The following is a 20,936-nucleotide window of genomic DNA, read 5'->3' on the forward strand; positions in this document are numbered from 1 at the left end:
ATTGAGGAGTTCTGGACAATAATTGGTTTAGGAAAATTAAAAAAACAAGAAACAATCTCAGGGACAGATATTGAGTTTGGGCTTTTTTTTTTAAAGAAGGTATTACTTTGCTAATATATCTTAAATTAACAGCATATTAGTTACTAATCCACATAAATAAATGCTGTTCAAGCTGCTACACTGTATTGAATGGTACTAGTTCTATTTGATACAAGTTTGCTTTTCTGAATACAGCAAAACTAAGGCAAAATACCCACATGTCTTTGGCCTCTTAAATTTTGTGTGCATGTTTGATGTAATAAACACATATTTTCAGACTAATCCAAATTACCACTTGCTGTTAGTCCCCAAACAGTGGGAGCACCAAAAAACAAGTAGCTGTCACTTGTTGAGTAAGTTCATTGAAACCAGGTTATCTGGTGACATCCCAAACACAGCAAAATCTGTTAATTTCAACGAAGCACTGCCTTTGTTAAACAGTGGTTTTTCTATTAACTTCCTGAATTGCTGAATACAGTTACCATTCCCTTAACTTTGAAAAAAAAGAAATAAAGATTGTGCATAAATAAGTTGTATATTAAAATGGTAAATACAGCTTAGTATGCTATTTGATCTGTAAATATTGCATGAAAAATGCAGTTTTTAAATCTGTGTCTTGTTTTTTGCATAAAGCAACTCCAATATGATCTCTTGGTACTGGATTTCTACAGGTCATTAAACTGCGTGAACTGTCATGCATCCATTTATATACTTCAGTGCTGCTAACACATTTGTATAATGCTATAGGGAAAATATTACTAAATTACAGAGCACCTTAAGAAACAGATTCATATTGACACCAACACCTATAAAAAATGACAGATATCATAATCTAAAAAGTGACAGCTACAAAATGAATGATGCAGTACTGCCAGATTACTACCCTTGAACAATTCCCTGTCAGTGAATCAAATATTGTTGAATTATAGGCTTACAGCACAACTTCTACTTAACAACAAATATGTAAACAATAATACTAATAATATACGTAATCAAATATAAATATTCTAATTATTTCACTTTGAAAAATCATTATATATCAATTGTATATTACCTAGTATGAAACAAAATACTAGGCCTTGTTTTCTTGCAGACTGCTTTATAAAATTATAATGAGTGTTGCAGACAGAATAAAATATTGAAACTTTCCAATACGTTTTTTTCAGTAAATAAAACCATGCAACATTTTGAGGATGATAATAATAATAATAATAATAATAATAATAATAATAATAATAATAATAATAGTTCACTTTTTAGGCTAGGTTTTTGCTTCTGTGATTTTCACCATGCGTAAGTAGTAAATGAAAAACACGCCAACACACCACGAGTTTCTTTTGTGTAAAGCCATGGGTCTGAAAGCTTTAAAAACGTCCACGTTTAGAGGAGAAACAGATTGATAAATAACACAAGGCACAGCAACAGGGTAGTAAAAACGAAACAAAGTGTTTATAGTTCCAGGCCCACTTATGCATGCTAGTCGTACATCTAGACTCGGGACACTGCGTATTATTCAAACAATACATAGCCCAGCAACACCAGAAATGTCGATTTAATTAAAATACGATTTACTTCCAGGTTCTTAACAAGATACAGTCGAATAAAATAAACACAATGCTGTAAAAACACCTTTACCGAAACACCAAACAAAACTCAGATGACGTCTCACTCAGCATCTGATTATAATCCTTATTTTTTCAAGGTAAAGGCAGAATTTCTCCACACACGCTCTGCTTTGCTGATGTGCGAGTTTCACGCAAGTTGTGCACAGAGTCGAGCTAAGACTTAACCACAGCACTAATGCATTAGTCAAGGGTTCACTCACAATAACTACTGTACTTGGGAACGCCATACTGACCTCACTGGCTAGAAGTAGGCTGCATAATGTGGCTAAGTGAAGCGACTGCTTCTGGGTTTTGTAAAAGGAATCCCGCACGGGGGCCCCTTCATTTAGAAGCCATGCCTAAAAACATTGTCTTCTATTTGAAAGAATATTGCCGTTTTTTTCTTTCGTTTGCATTATCACACGCCCTATACACTTTTATCCAATTTGATTCGGATTCAAACCGTTTTAAACAAATTCGTTTTGTGTACAAGCAGGGTTTTTTATTTATTTATTTTACTCTGCACAACCAGAAACAGTTGCAATATTTTTCTCCTTCAGACCAAAATCGTCAGTGATCTCATACTCGACGAACTAAAGAGTGAAAGGGTTAATTAGATAACCAGTCACTCCAGTTCACATAACACCTGAGGGGGATTTGAATTTATCAGCACAGCCTAGGCTGTACACAACGTGGTTTCAAACTGGATGGGCCACATTCATGAGCAAATTGAGAGACTCTGGTATTTTCACCTTAAAGCTATTATGCTCTTTTCATTGGGAGGAGTCGTGTCTCTGCCTACACATAACCTCCCAGGGTTACATACCGCACTGTACTTTATTAAAACATGGTGGGGCATTATTTTAAACAAACAGAACAGGCCCCTCAGTTCGATTCTTATCTACAGTATCATGTGACCGAGAGATTAGGAAATCCAATAAAACACACTGTATTTTCAGTGGCAGGGTTTTCATATATATATTATAGTCAACTGTGCTTGAATAAATTGGTTTATGAATACATGAGCCCCCGTTCTCCCTCTTGTTAACATTGTTAGAATTTGCACAAAGAACTGATTTTTTCCCATTGCAATTCAACTTTATGCCCAAGTGCATATATTAAACATACATATGGAAAACATACAAAATCACAGCTGATATTACATCTTACGTTTTAAAATATTATTACAAAACATATTACTAGAAGGAATTCGAATTAAGCTCAATATCAATTAAGTTTACACAGCATAAACCCCAAATTAACCAATTCGTATTCCTTGTGTAACTTAAGATACCACCAAAGCGTTCTTAATATGTTTAAACATATACCATAGTTTTACAAGTTCACAGTTGGGAGAGTTATATCTTTTTCAGTTGTAAAAGTATGTTTCGTTTGGGGAAATTTGGCTATGTATCTTCATTTTAAAGTCAATTAAAGGTTTGATTCCACTGGTGCCTCCTAGCAAAATGTAATTTGCTTAAATAGCTTTATATACCTACGCACCCCAGAGTACTCAAGAAGTCTATTTCTATCTCCGGTTGGTGAGTTTTGTCTGCCGTTAAGCATACATAGATAAGGGATTCTAACCTCTAAAACATATGTATCTGTTATTTTATGAACTACAAAAGCATAAACCATTATGTGTGTAGTCGTTTCTTTTTTATAGTAGCATATTTAAACGCCAGCTATGTGTTCTTTGTAAGATCATATTATATTGTAATGTTATTATATGGGTCATGTCAATATTCATACACAGCGTTATGAACAGCAACCTATGGCTACAACCGACCACTCAACCAGATGGAAGTTCGTGGATTTAAATCATTTACCCTTACCGCTTCATTAAATTGATCTAGGCGTAAATCGTCGGGGTTTTTTTATTGTTCACGTGTCTGTTGTACATAGGCTACGCTAATATCTGACACAACCCGGTAATATCCTTGAAATGTGAGAATAAAAAAATGCCAACAGTGCAGCAATGTTTTATTCAGAAATGATATAGGCCTACAGTGAAAAACACACATGCAATTGTGTGTCTGTTTTTCATATGCATCATAGCAAATCTCTTTATCCAATGTTAACTAAAAACAAGAAGCTTGCCACCCTGGATTAGCTACTCACTGATTTTTTTTTTTTTTTTTTTGAGAAACATTGCTATCCAGTTTTCCTAAAATAAATATGATCGCCTTAGTTACACCAAAAGAAACGTTTAAATAAGTTTTAGCGAATACATTTTGGAGCAGGCCTGTTTTAAGTATAGAACAACAATAAGCGCGGTTTCAGCAAAAGAGCTGTTCATATTAGCAATGTGTGCTCAAGTCTAAAAGCGACTGGCAAGGGAGCACTGAGAAGGCAAAGTAATGAACCGAATACACCGGAAAAAATGCACAAAATTTGCTAAAGCCCAAAGCCCATAGCCTGTTTCCAAGACTACTCATGAGAGATTTGCATTCATTGGAAACATTCCTTCGTATTGTGCGAGCTACATGTTCATTTCCCTTTCTACAATCATTTAGGCTATATAGTTAACATTTACATTTTGTTTAAAAAAAAAAAAAAAAGAAAGAAATTAAAAGCGACACGAAGCGGGTCAAGTTTACAGGCAAGGCACGAAGCGGGTCAAGTTTACAAGCTAATCTTGCCAGGTCGGTTCCGGGAGCAAGCCTTAATAAAGCAATAATAGCCACATTATTCAAAACTGTTCATTTCGATGGAAATTCATTTAAAACGGACTTAATCATATGCAAATAATAAAAGGAGTAGTGACCCAGCCGATGATCTGAATACAAATTGTAATATTACAAGAGAAAAGAACTGACATACCTGATCATGATTTCCCGATGATCTTGTGATTTCTTCACTATCTGATTTAGATCCGCCTTCTCTGTCATCTATAACCAAGTCAATGGGCATTTTTCCTTTTAAGCAGCTAATATACCGATGGCAGAAATTGTCACACAGTTCGTGTACCTAAAGATAAAAAGACAGGGACAAGAATAAAAATCACAAAGGATATAAACAAAATTGACAAGTGCACCCAAAGCCCCCCTTTGACATGAAAACTTGCAAATAGTGGAAGCACTTTGCAATTATCCTCTAGAGACCCCCAGACACATCCCGAATTTGGAATAACTTTCATTTCTTGCAAAATAGAGATATCGCAGAAAATTGACAGTGACAAGACGATTCACAGGCTACAACATATTCAACACCCGTGTAAAATTCATCTGCTCCCGGGGTTGTGGCCATTAGAGAGATGACCTGCATGAGTGACATTTAAGGTAAACTGTTTAATTTCGTCTAGTTGTTTCATTATTGCCCCATTTCAAGGGAATCTGTGCACGCAGAGGAGCTAAATGTATTAAATCGGAATAGGATATTGCCACCTCCTCCACTGGTATGTAATGCCCAAAAATTACCATAAAAGGTAAACACGCTCTCCTTGTTAAAAGCGAACACACATGGTATTATTTTTAAAGTAAGAAAAAAGACATATAAGACATGACTAAGCATATGATACAAATACAGAGCGACAGAACAATGGAAATGCATTTTCAACAATGTTAGTCCTTCTCCCAATCTATTATGTTTAGTATTAAACGTTTATTTCGGTATTTTATAGACTATAGCGCAAAAAAATAATCTAATGCACATGACTAAAAATGAGCACATTATCGAGGCGTTTCTGATTCTGGTTTTAGTAGCCTAAGTTGTAATTAAACTGCGAAGAGAAATGGGCGCCAAGATTGGTTTTGACACTAATTGCAACAGACCAGAAAGAAAGACGTTTATGCAAATGTACCCCATAGGTCTGAACTGTACCATCATGCTGCAACAGAAGACAGTGGTGAAAATTACCTTCTCTAGCTCCAATAAATGAAACCTTAATACTTGGATGGCTTGTATCATCTGCAAAGAAAGTTAACAGTGATCAGCACCCACGATACCAAAATACATTCAGGAATTCGGAAGCTACCCGCTAAAATCTCGTTGAATTTTAAGCAGACACAACATCAAATATTTAAATTTAAGATGGTGGCACTGAAAGTAAACAGCAGTGTTTTTATATATTCTGTTGTTTAACTTGTAGTGTTCTAATGTTTTAAAAGTTGATTGGAGTCCGCATAGCAATAGAGACAGCTATATTACAAACCATTGACATTAAAAAAAAAAGTAATCTAAGACAACTTGATGAAAAGGGATTTCCGTCCATACTTCTCAAATCCAAATTGTAAAATGAAAAATTGCATCTTGCCGGTATTAGAAAAACATTTGCATACATAGAGAATTTCATTGAAATACGCCATGATACTGAGTGCAATGACAGCTTCCCAATAAGTACAGGAGATGGTTGTCTCTGGTGACAACGAGGGTTATCATAAAATCAAACATTCCTAAGTATAAACGACCATTATACATTTCGATGTGTGTTTATTCAAACAGAATAACCAAATATAAACGGGATTATACAATAATAATAATAATAATAATAATAATAATAATAATAATAATAATAATAATAATAATAATAATAATAGCTACAGCCTCAATATCTTATATAACAGGACCTATATTTATTCTTACCAAGTTATCCAGTTCTGGGTTTGAAGAAAATAAAGGTTTTTCAGCCCGTATCTAAAGTAAGGAAATGTAATTATTAGAAAAATCAGATATACCAGTTTCCCAAATTAACCTTAATACTTTATCTAAACTGCATAAACCTCATAGAAAATGATAAAACATAAAAGAAAAACACTGTGCATGTTAGTTACTTCATTACTGTTGCTTATCAACACGTCTAGATCTGCCGTTAAATTGCATCGTTTATTTTGACAGAAAGTAACGTAACAAACAGTTACAGACATTTCGGAGTAAAGGGGTAATTTTCCTAACCTGTTTAGCGAATACTGCTATATCTTCATTGAAGGACTCTGAGGAGCAAACGTCCCCGCCTGCTACTCCGGGTTCCCTTGGCGTGCAAGTCGCTAATTCACATTTCTCAAAAATCAGTGCTAAAAGAGGGAAGAGCGGGTGCCTGCAAGAAAACACAACCGTCAAGCCCACTAGAACGGTAAGGACAAACACTTCAGAAAATACAAATTAAAGGATGATAAATTTCGGGTTATCTCTCAATTATCTCATAATGTGTTTATAATTACCAGATTTGGAAACGAGAGGCAAAGATGCAAGACACAACATTATTGGAGATATCAAAACGTACAGTGTTTATACTACAAAAATGCATGAGCAAAGTATTCGGATTATTTTTTTTTATGGTAACACTTGCGATAAGAGTAGCCATATTGAGCATACACTGTTACGTTGTTTTCTCTTATTTGGCATCATAATCCCCCAGATTGTTTCATGTAGTTGTTATAAATAGCTAAATGTAGCACAAGCTGTGCAACTGTGATAAGTGTAACATATTACAATGTATCTACATGCTTTAATCATACTTTACTTATGATTGAGTTTATTTGGCACTGCGCATGTTTTTTTCTCAGTTGGCAACCTGTAAACCTACTCTAACATAAGCCCACTTCAACAAACTACTTCGGTTTACTTCCATTACAAATGTGTACTGACAAGTTTGGTTATTTTACATAATTGTCATTTAATTGTGTTTTAGACATTCTATATTCTAAACTTGCTATGCAATTATTTTGAAATTAAGGTTTTTATTTTATTTATTTTTAAACCCATGATTGCCGTTTCCTAAACAGCAATGTTTGAGAACAAATCCCCACAGCATTATCCCCATTTAAAACATGTTAGGTGTGTAGAGATCAACTTTATCAGCGTCATACCCCAAAATACAGGGGGGAGGGGAGGGGGGTCACTTTACTTTTGATACCGTACACTGACAATATGTTGTTAAATAGGAAGAAGAAGAAGAAGAAGAAGAAGAAGAAGAAGAAGAAGAAGAAGAAGAAGAAGAAGAAGGTCTTGCATAGCTACGTTTGTTTTAGATTTGTGAATTGTTTAACGAGTTGGCTTAATTCGACAATAACTTAGAAACAAAGTTCTAACCACTCAAATTACTGTCCCCACAACACATACTTGTAATCTTTCTTGTGCACAGTTTTAATATATTAATAACAGCGTGACTAAACTATTGCCTTAAACCTTATAACATTCAGTTAAGGATTGAATTGTAAAAATAATGTATCAGATATATACACATTCATTTTAAAACGTTAATCGGCACTTTAGTCATTAATCGTTTCTTCTAAGAAAAAATATATAGTTTAAAGCAAGTAATACACAGTACATTTTTACAAGACATAATATCAACACACTGTACACCAAGAAAAAGGTTAATTCAATCTGGCTGATTTCTGAATCTCATCTATATATCTATCTATCTATCTATCTATCTATCTATCTATCTATCTATATATATATATATATATATATATATATATATATATATATATATATATATATATATATATATTCCTTTCTAAACTACATTCCTTAACTACATAAAACACGAGCCCTTACAGCCATTACATTATCGGGAAATAGTCATAAGTAATTTTATGGTCTTCTTGATCATAAAATATTAAAATTGCTGTCAACTAAACCTACCCGTAAATGGCATCTTTATCTCTTTTTAAGGCATCGTTGACAGAAGAACCCATGCTGGGGGGCATTGCGTTGGTGTGAGCTGTGTGCGGGTACTGGTGCGAGTGGAGCGGAGGACCGTGATTCAGATGGTGGGCAGGCTGCATAGATCTGGCCGCATGAGGGTCCCCATACATGGTGGTTGGGATCCCTACTCCATCCATCCCACCATAGTGAGGTAAATCGTCGTACTGTACAACAAAACAGGCATGGGGTCACAATCAATGGTTACTTGGGAGAAGAGACAAATTCAAAAGCAGCTCTTTACACCGAGAAACTTCTATGTATGGAGAATTTCACTTCATGTTTTAATGAAATGTTCTTAAAAAGAAAATCAAAACGAACTATATGTTGCATATAATTGCTCAGTCAGTTTAAGTGAAATCTCTCTTTTTTAATTAATTGGTTTCTAATTTTTTTTAGAAGCATTAAAGTGAAACTTGGCGCACGGACTTGGGCAAGTGAAAGTACATTCACTTTATTTTCCAAATTGTATACCGATACTAAATGCATGTTATTAAGATAGATGTTTCATTTTCAAAATATCCTTTTAGTCATTTTTGTTTAACTTTGAAATGTAAGTATTCGGAAAAAAATATTATTCCTATAATGTTCAAAATTGGCCTTTTTTGTAGTCAAATATGTCATTTGTGTTGCACTGTCGTATCAGATACATACAAATGGCAAATAGCTACAATATATTTGAAACAAGGGCGGCATAATAAGATTGGCTTTATAAAATGTAAAAAAAAAAAAAGTTTTGAGATTTTAAAAAAACACATCATTTTGTATATTGTTTGTATATTTTTAATAGGCATATCATTTGTATATAAAGACTGACACTGAAACAGTAAACTTTTTTTTTGTATTAATATTACATCAATGTTATTTCAAATACAAAATATTTTAAACGTTTTGCAAATAACTAGTTAATTGTAGAGCTCAATTGTTCATGGTGATTCTTTGCGTGTTAGGATAGTTTAAATGAGAGTGAGAGAAGAAAAAGGAATTAGCACTTTGATCCACTAAAACTGCAGAGGTGTGAATGGCCAACGCGATCTAACTGGGGTCTCACTTTCTGGGAGCAAAAGGTATGAAGAAGAGCGATGTTGACATTACGATCTGATGCGGTCTTCTTTTTTATTTATTTATTTAAATGTCTTACACTTACTTTAACAATTGGCAGCATTACATAATGCGATTTTGTTCCTTGCATAATTGTGTAAGTATTCAATAAATCTTTATTTTAAGCCTAAATGTTTTCCTATCTAAGAACTGAACGTACTCGTGTATTTGCTATATAAACCTTGTAATGACCTGTTTCCTATTAGGTAATGTATACGGATACATAAATCAGTTTGGCATTAAGTAAATACAACCTGGAAGATATGCTATACACTTTTACAAAAATCAAAACAAAGTCTGACAGACAAAAGTCTGTCAGACTTGCTCGCCGTCAGTGTGTGCAGCATGACGTGAGAAAAGCTGTACATTCTGCTGGAGACCGAATTATATTACATTTTTTAAGTTTTTGTTTTCTCTAAAACGTAATTCAAATAGTTTTGAGAAAGTTACTTATTGGAAGTTGCTTTTTTTTAAGTGTTTGCCATTCAACTCCCAGTAAAAGAAAAATAGATACCACCTATTACAGAGCAGCCTGTCGTGCCATATATAAAAGTTTTCGTGGTGTGTGCCTGTCATCAGCCACGTTTCAATTTTATCCTACATTTGAGTTGAAGAAAGTTTTAAATACGTACCCTTTGCGCCATTGGCCTGCCTCTATCCTTCTTCAACTTCTAATATATTTCCTAGGAGGCCAGTGTGAAAGAAAATAAACCCGCAAACTCCAAATACTAGCTTACAAATCCCGTACGTTCCTTTTCAAGTGGACGAACAAACCAGATCTTCACTTCAGCTCAACGTCAGCTAATGATGAAGCACATTCAGTATAATAAAATAGCTCCTTCTTTTTTTTCCAGGACAGCAAAAGTGAGAGAACAAATCTTCTTTCCCAAATCCAAAAAAAAAAAAAAAAAAAAAAGTGCCCCTCAAACAAAACTAGCAAGTCTCATGGGTTGTTGCCACTCCAGCTGTCAATCAAAGGCGAGGTTGTCAAGGTAGTGAATGAATGATGATCCGCCGTGCGCTTCCACTGGTCGGGACACCTTAAATGTTAATACTCAAATGCATACAAAAATCAAGCTCTCTCTTTGATCAGTCTCAACTCCTGAGCAGATTTTTGTATGCAATAGCCTCTAAATGAGATCAAGAGGAGGTGGGGTGATATTTCTGGCTGAGCTTGTCTTAAAGGAGCCACGATCGATGCAGCTAGCTACCAGCCCCTGTGTGTGTACAGTGTGTGTGTGTTGCACAGGCAACTAAGAAGTGGATTTGGACCAGAATGCTGGAACCCGGAAGTAGTGGTGGCCATAACAGGTCGCGTCTTACACAATGCAATGGACTATATCAACTCGCTCACACAGGAGGGGGGTAATGTGTGTCAGGCTTTGAGGGTTAGGGTATAAAACAGGCAAACGATTACTAATTTTACTGTAGATTGCTATCTGTTTTTATTGGGTGATACCGTGTGCAACCGTGTGTTGGTAGTCAACTGAAATAATGAACATCGGTCGATTGCATTAAATAATAGAAGCCTCCAAACGTTAGCCATGTTTTTGTTTTGTTTTGTTCAGTACGCTTTTTATTTGATTTTCATTGTGAATAACCTGACCACCCCTGAGAGAGGATGGGAGAAATAGTCCATAACTTGATATTTACTGAAAGTTTTCTTGTAGATGTAGTTGGAACTAGTTAAAAGGACAATGCATGCATGTGGCTACTGTCATGCGTATCTTACTTGTGCAGCCTGCTATTTTGATGCATAAGCCATTGTTTGGAATGTATATAGCATTGTTATAATTAGCCAACTAAATGAATAGCCGACATAATTCCTATGCCACGTGTCTATTTGCAGAACAAGCAAATTAGTCTAAGAAACAAAGTAATTACTCCTTCATGGTAGACTATATAGCATGTACTTATTTCCATTTAGCAAACGTGTGAATTTGTACAAATGAACCAGTTAGGGTAGTATATAATGTACGTTTAACCGGGTCTATATAGTTTTCACTTGTTCCATGTTCTATTCAGTTTGCTTCTATAAATAAAATATTAATAAACAAATGCATGAACAAATATTAAAATAACAGGATGTTAATAAAGATATTACCGGTAAATTGCCAGTAATGTTCTAGAATAGGTTCTGCTTTTTAAACTAAAAGTTGACAACATGCTAATATACACTGTTAGCTAGATAAGGGCAACATTGTGGTTAGTTTCATTTCAAATCGAATTTAGTTTTGCACCCCTCTAGCAAATGGAAAATGAGCTGGCCCAAGTCACAGTAGACTGCAGCAGTTTGGAGGTGGTGTCCAATCAAAATGCACTCTAGCGAAGCAAATCTTCCATTGGCTAGAAAGATGATCAATTATCAAATGACCGATCAACAGGAGATCTGATCAGTGGGAGTTATAAAAAAAAAAAATAAAAAAAAAATCAGCTATGAGGAAAGTTATTCTTTACAGATAAGATATAAGCAACAATGCGTGATATAACTGGGATATATGTTTTGTTAATAATACCAAATATGTATGTACAAAATGTTACATTATCAGTAAACATTCATGTTAAGATGTATATGCATTTTAGTTATATATATCTAGTTGGGCTGAAATTATAGTGTTGTTCTTCAGAGTTTCTTTAAAACGTTACAGGGCCGTCTCCAAAAGGGAAACTAGTTTAAAACAGTGTCCAGTATTTTTTTATTATTATTATTATTATTATTATTATTATTATTATTATTATTATTTTACAAAGCCCGTAGTATGTAGCACGTATCGGCATGTCATTATTTATATATTTGTAGTAAAAGCGTAACTTCTTAGTTTAACTTTCGGTCAAAGCGTATTATGGGTTTACTTTATCAGGAAATCGCCATTAGTCCACACAATGCATCTACTGTAGTATTTATAGAAGTATGATCTACACAATTGTTTTCTGGAAATGTGTACAACTCCATTATCGAAGATGAGCTAGAAACAGAACACAACCGTCTACAGTAAAATAATTCAATAGAAAACTACCCTTTCTAAATCTATACATGCACGTAGCGACGCAGTACAAACGCAAAACTGGATATGCTGTAATCCCTCTCTGTATGTTTAACTATTATAATGGAAAATATAGGCTAATAAACTTGTTTTTATTTATTTTTGTAGAGAAAAAAAAAACTTATATATGTGTAATCTTTATGAATTTCAAAACCACCGATGTTAAAACTAGGACAACAGATTTTACAAACAATATTACAAAAAGGGTTACCTCCTCGGTTGGTCTATTTTTATTTTTGAGATTTTAAATCTGCCCAATGCAAATTAGCTCTGCAATTGTTGTCATAGTATTTGTATATATTGAAATGGCCCAATGACTAGATGTGTGGAGTTTGTCTAGAGAAAGAGTATCTGTCATCGATCACAGCTGTTTGGTGCTGGAAAGAGTGTCATGTCAGATTATGAAACATTCACACATAAGGTACAGCGATCCCTTTAGAAGAGCAGCAGAAGGATCGCTCATGCAAATTTTCAAGAATGTGTTACAACTGTTAATCCCCCGAACCCATCAGGAAAACCTGTAGATTACAGATGAAAAGGACAATCATTTCTATTTCTTTCATATAGGTGCACAGTGTGCGATGAGAGATAAAATACACACGATGGGGATTCTTGGCAATTTTTTTACGAATTCTAGAATCACAACAACCATACTTTTTATATTGCAAATCTTTAAAGGTAAGTAAAATACGCTTTACATATATTGACGTTCTGTTATATATTTGGACAGGTTTTGCAATGCCATGAAAGATTTATTATTCATAAAAGTTCACAACAATAAGTGGAAGACAGTAAAATGGGCTGTCGATCAATGCTGTGTTAACATAAGTTTTATTTCCATATTCTCAACTAGGATAGGGCGTCTTTACAGTTTGCAAACATCTGATGCAGTTGAGACTCTGCAGTTGGAATGGAAAGGCAATAAAGTAATTAAGATGCATCAAACAACGTATTTAAAACCAGCAATATAAACACTAACTGTTAGCATACTCGACTAAACTGTTAACGACTTTTCGAAGAGCTTGAACTTGTACTGACAGGTTATTTTGCAAGTAAGATCATATAACTAGTTCAATAACATACATATAACATATTATGGCTGTAGCACTTAGAATATAATATTTAAAACACTGTAAAAGCATTACATATTAAACATGTAAGAAATATATTACTTTTTTTATTAAATGCAACTTCAAGATTGCAATTGTTATATAATTTTAGGTGGATTAAAACTAATTTGGTAGTCGCTGAAAGAAATACACTATAGAAAAAAAACACAAAATACATAAACACATCTATGATTAATAATATGAGGGATATGGGATTATAGTATAATTGTAATAAATACACAAGGGGTATGGGATTATAGTATAATTGTAATAAATTATTGACGTTGCTGTCATGTGCTTCTTCAAAGTGTTCATCATTTTGTTAAATTCTTAAAAATATTCATCACAGTTGAATATTGTATGACTTTTTATTCAAAAACTTGTATTACATTGTATAGAATATATTTTTAGACATATATTTTATTTTACATAAATAATTCAGTATTGGTTGCAGCAACATACAAAAAAAACTACAACAATAACAACAAAACGGTTGGGGTAGAAATCAAACACCAAAATACATATAATAATAACAACAATAATGTCCATTAGCACTGTAGTTTAAGTAAGATAAACCATATTACTACAGTACTACCACGACGACTACAACTACTACGACTACGACTACTACTACTACTACTACTACTACTACTACTACTACTACTACTACTACTAATAATAATAATAATAATAATAATAATAATAATCAATGAGATGACTAGAATACTAGCCCAAATGTTTTAATTGAACGTGAGTTATAAAGGTTGCATTGGAAGACACTGCATGCATTTACAAAATAGAAACCGTCTCACTGGCTACATGGTAAGAGAAGGCACTTGCATCACTTCGTAGCTGTACACATTTTGCATAGTGTATTGAATGGTTTTTATTGGACTTTAGAAAACAAAGAGTGGCTAGTTCAGTACCGAAGTCAAACAGGGATCAGCGTTTAGGCTTGACAACATTCTCACACAAAAAACAGCGTTTAAAATAGTGAAGGAACTGCACTAAAAATGTTACAGCGCCCAATATGAACTACATGGGTTATGTTTGAAAACTGATTTTGACATTTACAGTACTAATAGCCGACTTAAATCGTAATGTATACTGCAAAATACGCTTGAAGTTGCTATGTAAATAAACTAGTACACACACACACACGCACACACACACACACACACAAACACACATATATATGTAGGAGTAGGCTATACGTATACTATTTACACCAAGCCTATATATTTTAATAAATATATATTTTAAAAAGAAAATATATATTGCTATTGTATTGGTAAAATAAATTATTTAAAAGCGTTAAATACTGAAAAGTGTTAAATACTGTAAAATAAATAAATAAATAAATAAATAAAACTAATCTCACTGAATGGGCAGTGGTAATTTGAATGCCTTATTTTGAGCACACATTCCATTAGGGTTATTCTTCTGCGCCGTCTACTGGCGTTTTAGGAAACAGCAACACACGAGATCACGAGTATGTTGTATTTGAGGGGAGAAACGTAGAAAAAATTAAATATGCACACCATGAGCAATTTAACTCATTAACAACAACCAAAACTAGATGTAATACCTTTACTATACATGATATAAACGTTGTATACTATTTTGAAATAATGTAAGTTTCGAGCTTGTAGTTTAAAATAATGTAAAACAAATAATGTTATAAATACCTTTTATCTATTTTTTTCTATGATATTTGTTTGTGTGTTTTTCCCACAGTAGATTTGATATGACATTATATAGTTAATTTCACTCATGACGAAGTAAACATATGTCTGAAAACATTTCTACGGTGTCATTTAGTTATTGATTTATTTATAATAAAAAATAGACAATATTTTGTAAAATAAATGACAATACAATTGAAAATCAATATTCAATATTATTTTCTGTCGGACATCAAAATGCAATAAATTATGTTGGTTATGAAGTACAATTTCTCAGATCTGAAGACATGCAACCTGTTCTTTTCTTTTAAGTTACCGGTTACAGTTGAAAAAAAAAAAAAAAAAAAGCCTTAGCTAGTCCAATTTTTTGCTGTTTTAAGTCACATTACAACATATAAACGTTTTGTAATTAGTTTGTTTTTCGACCATAAGCCCGACTTTCAAAATACAAATCACCAAACTACTAAATGGTTCGTTTTTTTGAAACGGAAATCCATGTGGTTTGAAGTTCATTTGTAAAATAGTTCATTTTGATTGCGGTACACAAATTTTAATGTCTAAATACATGTTAATGTATTTCAATAGCTTAAAAGATCAAAAGCAAATGTATTACATTAGATTCAGACATGTGGTCACAAACAATACACCGTCTGTTGTGCTATATTATTTAGTTAGCAGGAATTCATCCATTTGATATTTAACGTCTGTAAAGCACTTAATAGAGTGTTTAAATGCTTATTGGTTACTTTTAACTAAATTATAACATAACATTAAAGTACAGTAGGCCCTATTATGTTACATCTACTGTCCTTTAACTCTTCAAGTGCTTAAGCAAGTCATTCGATAAAGTACCTTACAGCCTAGTTGTTTTTAGATAAGAAACGTCTTGCTTTATAAATATTTTTTTCTAGTTAAGCAGATGCAGTTGGTCGTTTCTTCCTTGTGTAGATATAACACAGACTCTACAGAGCACCTACAGCATTATTGGTGTTTAAATATATAGATAGATGCTTATATCATAATTGTCAATGCTGGCTACTGTAAAATGCATAACCTCACAAATAATATTAATTAAATACGTATTTTTATTGAAATGCTTTTAGGGAAATGCTTATTTATTATCAAGTAGTTTTAGAGTAAAGCAGCAAATAACTATTGGTTATTAAATACAAGAAGAACTGTGTTCCTATTGATATCAACATAAAATTTGATACAGGCACATCTTATACTCTCTCTCTCTCTCTCTCTCTCTCTCTCTCTCTCTCTCTCTCTCTCTCTCTCTCTCTCTCTCTCTCGGAAACGCAGTCTAAACCAGGCTACAGCAACAAAGTTTATGTAAATCACATTTAATATTCGTCTATAGATTCTCATAAAGGTCGATTTGATATGCAGTTAAATACATGAGTACTGCCTGCTTTTAGTGTACAGTTTCCATGATAATTAGAAACGTTTCCACATACTAGTGAGTATGGGTGTAATTTTATTAGCATTAGAACGTTTGAATTCATTGCTACTTTTAAATAGACAAGTGCGCTTGCTGCCTGCCGTCCATTTTGGAACCCGTAGAAAAGTAAATTAAATCAATCACACTCATTGATGAATACATTTTTAAAAAATTTATTTTTAAAACTAATGTCACGAAAACAAAACATTTGAACTTTCTGAATCAGGAAGATAGTGTGTTTATGGAAACAGTTTAGAGATTTAAAAACCACCTTTTGTTGACTTGAAACACAAGATAACTATTTGGAAAACATTTTGAGCTACCTGTCATTTAATAAAACATACAAAAGGAAAAACTACACAGAACCTTCTGTTGTATTCAGACCAGCAGCCTCAATATCAGTAAATTATATAGGCTACTGAATGCAGTCTTCCTAATTTTAATTAATAAAGTGTCTGTTTCAATTAATACATGCTTTGTTTTTTCTCTTGAATAATAATGACAAGTTAACTGGTTACATTTTTTGAGCCTATATATAGCCCCAAATTCATATTGCTTCTCTCTTGCTGTCAAATGTGGCCTGAATGTTTGGGGTTTTGGGGGTGTCTTATAAGGAAAAATCAACAAACTGACGTCATTGTAGAGTGAGAGAAGGACTGCATTGTCTTGAAAGTGTTCAATACCTTATTAAAGGAATGAAATGAACCCACCTCATAATACACTGTGGCAAAAGCTATTTTCTATTTGTGAAGCAGGCTAGTGCTCAATTTTCACATTAGTGTCTGAAGTTATTGGATAATGTCTGTCATGTGTGAGTGTTGTTTCTTCCAGGATGATTGCTTATATAGGACTTTTCATATATGTGCAACTCACAAGACACCCGACATTAACAATCCCTTTCTCAGAACTGAAAAAAAGGAATCTGAAACAAGAGAGCATTTGTCACCGAGGCTATTATTTCAGGTGTGCTAATGGGATTAGAACTGTGTGAAAAATCAGAGGATTCGTGCGCTTCCATTTTCCAGATACTACCCACATTTGCTGTCTGCAGCACACTGATGTACCCCAGAGGTGAAAAGTGAAGGCAACTACTCAGCTGCACTGGTACCAAATTGAGAGGCTATGTCACATGCAGGCCAATCATAAAGTGCAGGAACAAGTCTCACACCTCCCTGGGAGACTGTTAATTGATCGGCACCTGAGAAGAAGAGGGAGAGGGAGAAGGGGGCTAGTGTGCGTGGGTGTGAAGAAATGTATTTCCTGCAAGGACACAGGGAGGATCCAATCATCTTGGTAAGATCTGAGTAAATGGTGTATGATGAATAAAGAAAACAATAAAAAACACACAAATTACAATTAGTTTCATTTTAATTAATATCACTGTTGCTTATATAGATTGGAAAGGTATACAAAGCCAAGGCCTTAAAGCATTTTCTTACTCATTAGCATAGCATCATTATGACAAGGCTTTAATTGTTTTGATTTTGGCAAAGACACAGTGCTTCAAGCCTGATAGAAGTAAATCTCTCTCTCTCTCTCTCTCTCTCTCTCTCTCTCTCTCTCTCTCTCTCTCTCTCTCTCTCTCCATTAAGTTCTGGGCTACATTTTATAGAACACATTTTGAAAAAAGTAATAGCCGGAAACCAAACTTTTCTTCTGTAAACTAATCTCCTCCTACTTCTACTGCCGCTGCTGCACTGTGCTCACCTCAACCTCCAAACAGAAAATGGCTCCCCTCTGGTATTGCAGCAGATTACAGCCAGTTTATACTATATATCTGCCCATTGGTAACATGACTTATGTGGACAAAAAATAACCACTGTTTAAAACATCCAAATACATATATCAAAATGCAATCTGGATTATCTGCTAGCAGTATTTGTCTGGATTTATAAACAGCAATAACATTGGTATATTTTCATTTGTTTAAGGAATATTTCTTAAGTAGATTTCCCTTCATTCAACCAGGGTATTTATCTACCCATATACAGTAGAACCTCAATGTTAGAGACACATCAGGACTGGAGATTGTTCATAAGTCTGAAATGTCGGTAACTCTTAAACTTGCACTATTACCAATGATGTGTATTGAATTCATACAAGGTCTGGAGAGCTGTGTTAAACTAGTCAAATTCCCAGCATCTGACATGTCATATACTGTAGCTAGGAGCCCTGTTTGTGGTTTCAAGTGATGCGTTGGTTGAATGACCAGTTCATAAATATGAGGTTCTACTGTACTTAGACACTGTACTATCCTTACATGAGGGTATGTGTAATGCAGAATTAGTTTTACAACCAGGGACAGTCACCTGGTCACCACGTCTCATTTACAAAGGTGTCCAGAGGAATATAGATGAGACAGTCGTGCCACATTCACACGTTGCTTAGATTGGTTACCTGCCCTTAAAAGTCCCCCAGAACAAATCCCCTGAACAAATGTTCTTGAAACTGAACAAATGTCTTTCCAACTGGGTTTTTAACCACGTCTGGAGATGTTTTGTGTATCTAGGTGGAAAGTTGATTCTGTTTCTACCAGGTGCAAAGGAAGCCACTCCCCTTTAAAAGATGACATCTGGTTTGGAGAATTATTACTTGCATCTGTCCTTTTGTTTTTCTAATTAAACTGTAAACCCCAGCACAGAAAGCATTCATTTTTAGTCATTTCTTAAGAGTGATTTATTTAGTGAAAGGTTTCCCGCATTAGTTAAAAGTAATCTTGTAAATCACTGGTGTCATTGAAGAATTTCATCACTCCCATTAATTTAAAAGATTATCAGAGGCATAAGTGACTTAATTTTAAACAATGCTACATGGTTAACTTATTAATGTAAAAAAGCAGGCAAGACATTTGAACAGTTTGATTTATTTTTTATAATTGCATCATTTTTGACTTTCAAGAATGGAATATGTGGCTCAATGCTTTTCCACAATTTAACAAAATGATACTCTCCGCTGTGTTGTTGACTGAGATAAGGTTGAGCAAGATGAATATGTAAGAAACATCTTGTTACAAAATATTTCAGAAAAACAATTGCGCATCCTCCAAGATGCTTCATTCAAAGGCACTACCTCATAGTACATGAACCTTCGGCTCAGGGTGTTACCTGCAGAATCAGTCAACTACTCGACAATAGAAACCTCTGAACTTTCATCAGCCAATCAGAAGGAATGCATTTCAGGTCAACAGGAAGAATGCCTGATTATTTCAAGTTTTACTGTTGTGGATATGAGCCTGCTAAATCCTAAATATTTTTTAATATTTGCAGTAGTCTATAAAAAGTAACATACACTTATGCACACTACAGCATTGACTGCACAGGAAGAAAATACACTTTGCACACTATAGCAGTGACAATAGATACACCCAGTACTTTACTGACCAACTGTGCATACATTACACAACATTTGTGTATTATCTGACACTGCACCAGTTCATTCAAAGTCATGGCTTACACAACGATGATGTTTAATATTGTGTTTTCTCATGAAAACTTTGTTAAGTTGTGTAACAACCTGTATTTTATTACAGGCGTGTAAGAGCCACTACTTCATTAAGTGAGCCACAAAGTGCAAATCTAGTTGCACAACATTCCTATTTGTATCACTACAGCAAAACGATCTGTCTTAGTAACTGTTTATCTTTCCTAACCTTTTTTTTTAATTGATTAACAGTTGTCATTTAACTATCAGAAAATAGATTGATACTCCCTAGGAGGCTGCTTCTCACTCAAATGGTTTACACGAATCCAACCATGTCTGTGTTCCTCATGTGACCAAGTTTGAACTTGCAGTTGAGTGAAAAGTAAAAAGAAGTAAAGTAATATCTCTGGCAAATAATGTTAATAAAATGTGTTCACTGACATCCAGCATTTTATTCCCTTGGCGGTCTTTGTTTGTACATTGTATATTGAGTTCTTTCACCTGATACTAATCTTTTTTTAATGCATGCAGTATGTTTTTAAATATGCTTTTAAATTATTTCAGCCAATTAAATGAATTATGCTTCTTTAATTACTAACATACACTTACAGCCACTTTGTGGGTTGAATTTATTTACATGTGTGGCAATACAAAGCAGGTTTGCATCTGAAGTTTTGGGAGCTGCTTCATTAAACAACGATATTACTAGGAAAGGTAAATAGATTACAGTAAATTACTTAGTTTCCTGTTCAAAGTCTGAGTGCATGTCAAGTCTTGTTTTTTTGTTTTTAATTGTTCATAAAATAGAGGCTTTGCTTCCACTTGAACCTCAAACTGTA

General features: G+C 34.0%; 1 protein-coding gene and 1 long non-coding RNA gene across 6 annotated transcripts in view; one reads left to right on the forward strand and one right to left on the reverse strand.

The window, feature by feature from the left end:
- LOC117402978 (homeobox protein Meis1) overlaps positions 1 to 10,685 on the reverse strand; it is a 71,632-nt gene extending 60,947 nt beyond the window's left edge. For 2 of the 4 annotated variants that reach the window (XM_059024423.1, XM_059024424.1), the window contains exons 1-6: positions 10,028 to 10,685; positions 8,235 to 8,461; positions 6,537 to 6,678; positions 6,228 to 6,278; positions 5,502 to 5,552; positions 4,467 to 4,613 (exon numbers count right to left, since the gene is read on the reverse strand). In XM_059024423.1, coding sequence (XP_058880406.1) covers positions 4,467 to 4,613; positions 5,502 to 5,552; positions 6,228 to 6,278; positions 6,537 to 6,678; positions 8,235 to 8,461; positions 10,028 to 10,039 — 630 coding nt within the window. In that variant the 5' untranslated portion in view covers positions 10,040 to 10,685. The remainder of the gene's footprint in view (positions 1 to 4,466; positions 4,614 to 5,501; positions 5,553 to 6,227; positions 6,279 to 6,536; positions 6,679 to 8,234; positions 8,462 to 10,027) is intronic. The other 2 variants (XM_034004739.3, XM_034004740.3) reach the window with 1 other exon arrangement.
- On the forward strand, positions 8,321 to 20,711 carry LOC117402979 (uncharacterized). 2 transcript variants are annotated; one of them, XR_004544524.2, is made up of 3 exons: positions 8,321 to 8,448; positions 13,007 to 13,117; positions 16,539 to 20,711. It is a non-coding gene; the product is annotated as an uncharacterized LOC117402979 (long non-coding RNA). The 2 variants fall into 2 exon arrangements; XR_004544522.2 differs by having other exon boundaries at positions 17,703 to 20,711.
- Positions 20,712 to 20,936: the final 225 nt, after the last annotated feature.

Source organism: Acipenser ruthenus, chromosome 5 (assembly GCF_902713425.1).
Source record: "Acipenser ruthenus chromosome 5, fAciRut3.2 maternal haplotype, whole genome shotgun sequence".
NCBI lineage: Eukaryota > Metazoa > Chordata > Actinopteri > Acipenseriformes > Acipenseridae > Acipenser > Acipenser ruthenus.